Source organism: Caloenas nicobarica, chromosome 21, assembly GCF_036013445.1.
Source record: "Caloenas nicobarica isolate bCalNic1 chromosome 21, bCalNic1.hap1, whole genome shotgun sequence".
NCBI lineage: Eukaryota > Metazoa > Chordata > Aves > Columbiformes > Columbidae > Caloenas > Caloenas nicobarica.
The window spans coordinates 3,889,084-3,893,735 of record NC_088265.1 but is presented as its reverse complement, the minus strand read 5'-3'; the positions used below and the strand labels follow the sequence as shown (position 1 = coordinate 3,893,735).

The window sequence follows — 4,652 nt, the reverse complement described above, 5'->3', positions numbered from 1 at the left end:
TCAAAACAAAGCACTCTTCCTCCTCTGCTCAGTGATCCATCCCCCAGGGTTTACATCCATTTGCAACATCTTCATCACCCACTTGTCTTTTCTGGCCCCATCAATGAACTCGTCAAGTGACAACTGCCCTGTGTATGAGAGGAGGAGGACACAAGATGGGGAGACAAAACATGACAGATAAGACAAGAAGAAGAAGGCAGGAAGTAAAAGCCATCTATGTTTCAGAAAATATAGCAATAAAACAACAGCTATACTTTTCCCCCTTCGTGTAGTTTAGCTGAAAGACAAACCACCACACCATAACCCAACGCATTCACACCTGCCCCATCCCATCAGCTAACAGGAAATGTTCGTTAGCTGGCACTGCTCTGCCAAATCTCATCCTGGAAGCTCCAGTTTGGCTGCAGCCGCTGTCTTTACTCGGGCTATTTGTGCTGGGACTGGGACCTGCACTGTGGCTACCAGCGGCTTTCAGAAGATGAGATTTTGTAGCATCAAAAACTAGACGGAATAGTGACCCCTCTGTTTTGCATTAAAATAACAATGAAGATTACTTCATCCTGCTGCACCAAGTTATTCTCGTTAAGAGAAGCTGCCAAATTCACATAACCAATTGACATGAGATAAATGCTTTCTGACCACCTGCAAAACGAGGGGGTATTTTTCAAGTTTTAGATCCTTCTGCGTGACAAGAGAGAGATAGAAGATTAAGCGATACATTGTTTAGAAGCAGAGTGCTTAGTTTATATTTAACTAATAATTAATAGATGTATTGTAAGTAAGAAACTAAACAATTATACCCAACATCTTCGATTATTTCTTTGTATAGATGCATTGCATGTAAAAATTTTCAAAAATTGTAATGCATATGTAATAATTATGTGAATATAAGCAATGCAAGAGCATCCAGTCCTTGGAGCACTTATGGAGGATGATCCCCAGTGTTCTCCAGCACTGAAAAAAATAGAAGAATGCCGCTTAACAGTATAATTGACTCTGCTGTTAAGTGTATTTCTTCGCTTCACTCGATTCTACCAAACAGACCAGAACCAAACCCAATGTGTCTAATATGAATAACATCATAGTCCTAAGTGATTTCTTAATAGACATAATTACAGCCGGCCTGCCCAGCACAGATAACTTCTCATCGCACACAAATGCAATCTGAGCCATCGATCACTTACCATCCCCATTCTCATCCACTAACTGAAATATCCTGTCCACAACCTCCTCCGGCGTCAGCAGCGGGGTCCTCTCCTCCACCTCCGACCGACACACCTTCTTCAGCTTGTAGATAGACTGAAAAGAAGTTCACACATTAGGAGAAGGGCTGGAAAACAAAAAGCAGTGAACTCTTATCTTCCCAAGAGGGTTAAAGGTCTTTTACAAAGGCTGTGGTTTTAACCTTTCGAGAAAGATCTGCCACTCAGCAGCCTCAGACCTTTAATGGAACCTCTGACCTCGTGCTCACACACACTGTGAATTACTTCATCTGCTTTTTGAAGCTGCTGTCCTCCTGTTTTCCTCACACATTTTGGTCGGACCTCAGGGTTCCTTTGCAAAGAACAAGTTTCACAGACTGGGAAAGTCATCTGACTTTTGAGTGTGGGGTTTTTTTCTAACATCTGAGACCAGGCACATCTGGATTTACCCAGCCCTCTACCCCAGGGAACCTGTGCCCAGCCTACAAGATCAAGCCTGCATTAGCACATATCTTGACCCATAGCTTCTGTTCCACTTTGTCACTGGAAAGGGGCAGATTTTATCAATTCCTCCCATGACAACCACCTGTTCATTATTAACTGGCTGAAAGGTTTTGTCTGAAGTCTTTCTAGAGAGGGGATTAGCAAGGACCTAACACAGCTCCGGCCAGTTCCTGGCTGACCTCAAAACTATAATTGAACCTGGCCCAGACAAGCTCCCCAGATGCTCCCACACCTGCTGCTGGTGCTGCAGGTAACAAGCTGGTCACACTTTCCAGCCAAAAGGACCTGCTTTCCACAGATGCCATTTCTGGTGTTTTCTTGACATTGCATTTCACCTAGGGTGCTGAAATGTTTGATAACCATTGATTAAGCTCCACAATTACTGCTGTGCATGGGGGAGTTACAGCATCTGTGGTGCAGGTGTGACTCCAGCACCATCACCAAGATACTTATCAGAAGGAAGAATCCAGGTACCCTGTGTCTGACTGTCTGTTCAACCCCACACCTCCTCTCCCACCTTCAACTGAACCTAAGTGCAGAGCAGAAACCCGGAAAGGAATCATTACAAGAGGGATTTCTGTACTGGTTTCTGCCTCCCAGTGTATTCTCACCAGCTACTTGCCAGGAAACTTGGCTCCTGGAAGGGGCATGGGGTGAAACGTTCTTCCAGTGCAATGAATCTTGGTGTGAAAAGGTTGAAAGCAAAGGCAGAGCAGAGATACAGACACCCCAAAGGCTCCAATTCTGGAGGGCAGCAGCAGGGCCAGGCTGGGGGGTTAACTGGTCCCTCAGCCACCCCATCCAGCTCCACCAAACCAGCAAGCACCTCACCCTTTCACCAAGATCAGGCATTTTTCACTTCATCACTGCCCACAGCTGCCTTGGAACGCCATTATCACTAAAAACATATACATCATTACATTGCCAAAGAACTGCGATTGCTTAAAGAAGTGATTAGGCAATGCCTACTTACCTCAACGATTTCCAGCAGCTCAGGTTTATCTATGCAGCCATTCCCATCCTTGTCATAGACTTTGAATGTCCACCTCAGCTTGTGTTCCAGTTTTCCTCGTAAAACAAGATTCAAGGCAGCTACGTATTCCAGAAAATCAATGGTGTTATCCTGTAGAAACAGAAAAGCAGCCAAGTGGCACTTAACTGGGTATAACTGAGAGAAAACTGCTTATGAAACCTAGATAAAAAGCTGCCCTAGAGGATATTGCATGGGATATCTATTTATTTTCCAATACTTGTGCCAGTCCAAGACCATCAGTAAGCACAGCCATACTCCAAGGAGGGACAGTGGGGAGCAAAGCAGTTTTCTTACAGTACAATAAGGGGGGACACCTGCCAGGGCTACAGAAATGAGCAGTTTAAATAGCCTGAGATTACATGAAGAATGGGGAGGCAGATAATTTGGTAAATGTGAACAGAAAAAGCTACTGCTGGACTTCGAAGGCCAGTAAAACATAAAAAGACAATTAAGGATTTGGTTTTATTTTCTTACCACGTTACTAATAATTCTTTTGGATTGTTAGGTCCTGCTCAACTGAATACATACCATGGGCATATTTAAGTAAAAACAAGAACCCAGGCCTAATTTAGTGTTCTTAATGTATGCAACTATCAGCATTCCTTAAAAACAGATTTTCAATCAGTCTTATTATGGAAACTCCTAAAAAGTAGGAATGGGTCTTTGCCTTTGATGCATACCATTTGCTCTGCAACCCTCTCCAAGCAGCTTACATAACAAGATTTGGACCTTGTTTTTTCCAGGAACCCAGGTTTTGCCGGCTTAAAATTCTGCAACAAGTCTGATCTGCCCACACCTTCCAGAGTTTTTTATCCTTTCTCACAAACTGACTTTTGTTACCACCTCAAAGTGATTTTGCTACTGGTTTCAAAGGAAGCTTAAGGGAAACTTGTATATCTGAAAGGTGACATGTTGGTCTCCACTTTTCTTGCACTGATACACAGCAACAAACAACCCCATACTTCGAATATGATCAAGAACTTCAGAAAAAAAATTAAAAATAAATCAAACAGTTTGGCAAGAATTACCCATTTCAAGATGGGAAAGGCAACCATATTACATTTCTTTTGAGTATCTAAAGTATCCCAGGCTAGTATTACGCTGTCTTTTGCACCAGTACATGGGTGTGCATGAACTGCCACTAAACCAGAAAGCCCACTTTTCCCAGGTGTCTGATGACAAATACAGCAAAGGGAATCAAAACCAGAATGCCTGAATTGTTCAGCATTCCTTCACTTTTGAGTGGCTAAAATCAATATTTTGTTACACATCACCTGTTCATACTATGTATACACACTTAATCCAATGTATAGTGAGCCTGAGGACAGCTTTCCTGCATTATAATTCCCTCTCTGGCATAACAGATGGGTTTTTTTCCATGCAGTAACCACGGCTATTTGAGGATCTTTCAACAATACTGTCTCCAAACGTGATTGCCTACATTTCAACCTTTTAATCCATCCTTAGTCCCTTAAGGGGACATTCTGTCCTTAATTGCATACAGATTTAAGAGAAGATAAATCCATACCAGCCCATACAAAGTTGTTCAGCATATTCTTTTTATCCTGCCCTAGCAGGTCCATCGCCCCTGCCTTAGTCTCATGAAGCACAGTAACAAGGGTGGGAACTGCACCAAAACACCTCCAAATGACAGAGGGAAGAAGTGCAAATTATCAGACAAATAATTGTAACAACTCCCCACCACTTACCCCATTCTTATCGAAAGCTCTGAACATGTTTTCAATATACTCTGCTGCTTCGTGGTTATCCTGGACCCCAAAGAACCTCTTGAATTCGTGCATGAAGAGGGTCCCGCTCGGACATTCAACCACAAATTTCTTATACCACTCCTGCAATTCGGCAACATCGATCTCCGTTTGCTCCCCTTCGGCATTGGTGAACTGCTGCCCCAT

The 4,652-nt window shown here is 43.1% G+C and overlaps 1 protein-coding gene across 1 annotated transcript; it reads right to left on the bottom strand.

Moving 5' to 3' along the window:
- GUCA1B (guanylate cyclase activator 1B) lies at nucleotides 1-4,652 on the bottom strand. Its single transcript, XM_065649619.1, has 4 exons — nucleotides 4,449-4,652; nucleotides 2,680-2,829; nucleotides 1,185-1,299; nucleotides 1-128 (listed from the first exon to the last, which is right to left on the bottom strand). Exons 1-4 carry the CDS (start codon nucleotides 4,650-4,652, stop codon nucleotides 1-3), a joined length of 597 nt encoding a protein of 198 aa, XP_065505691.1.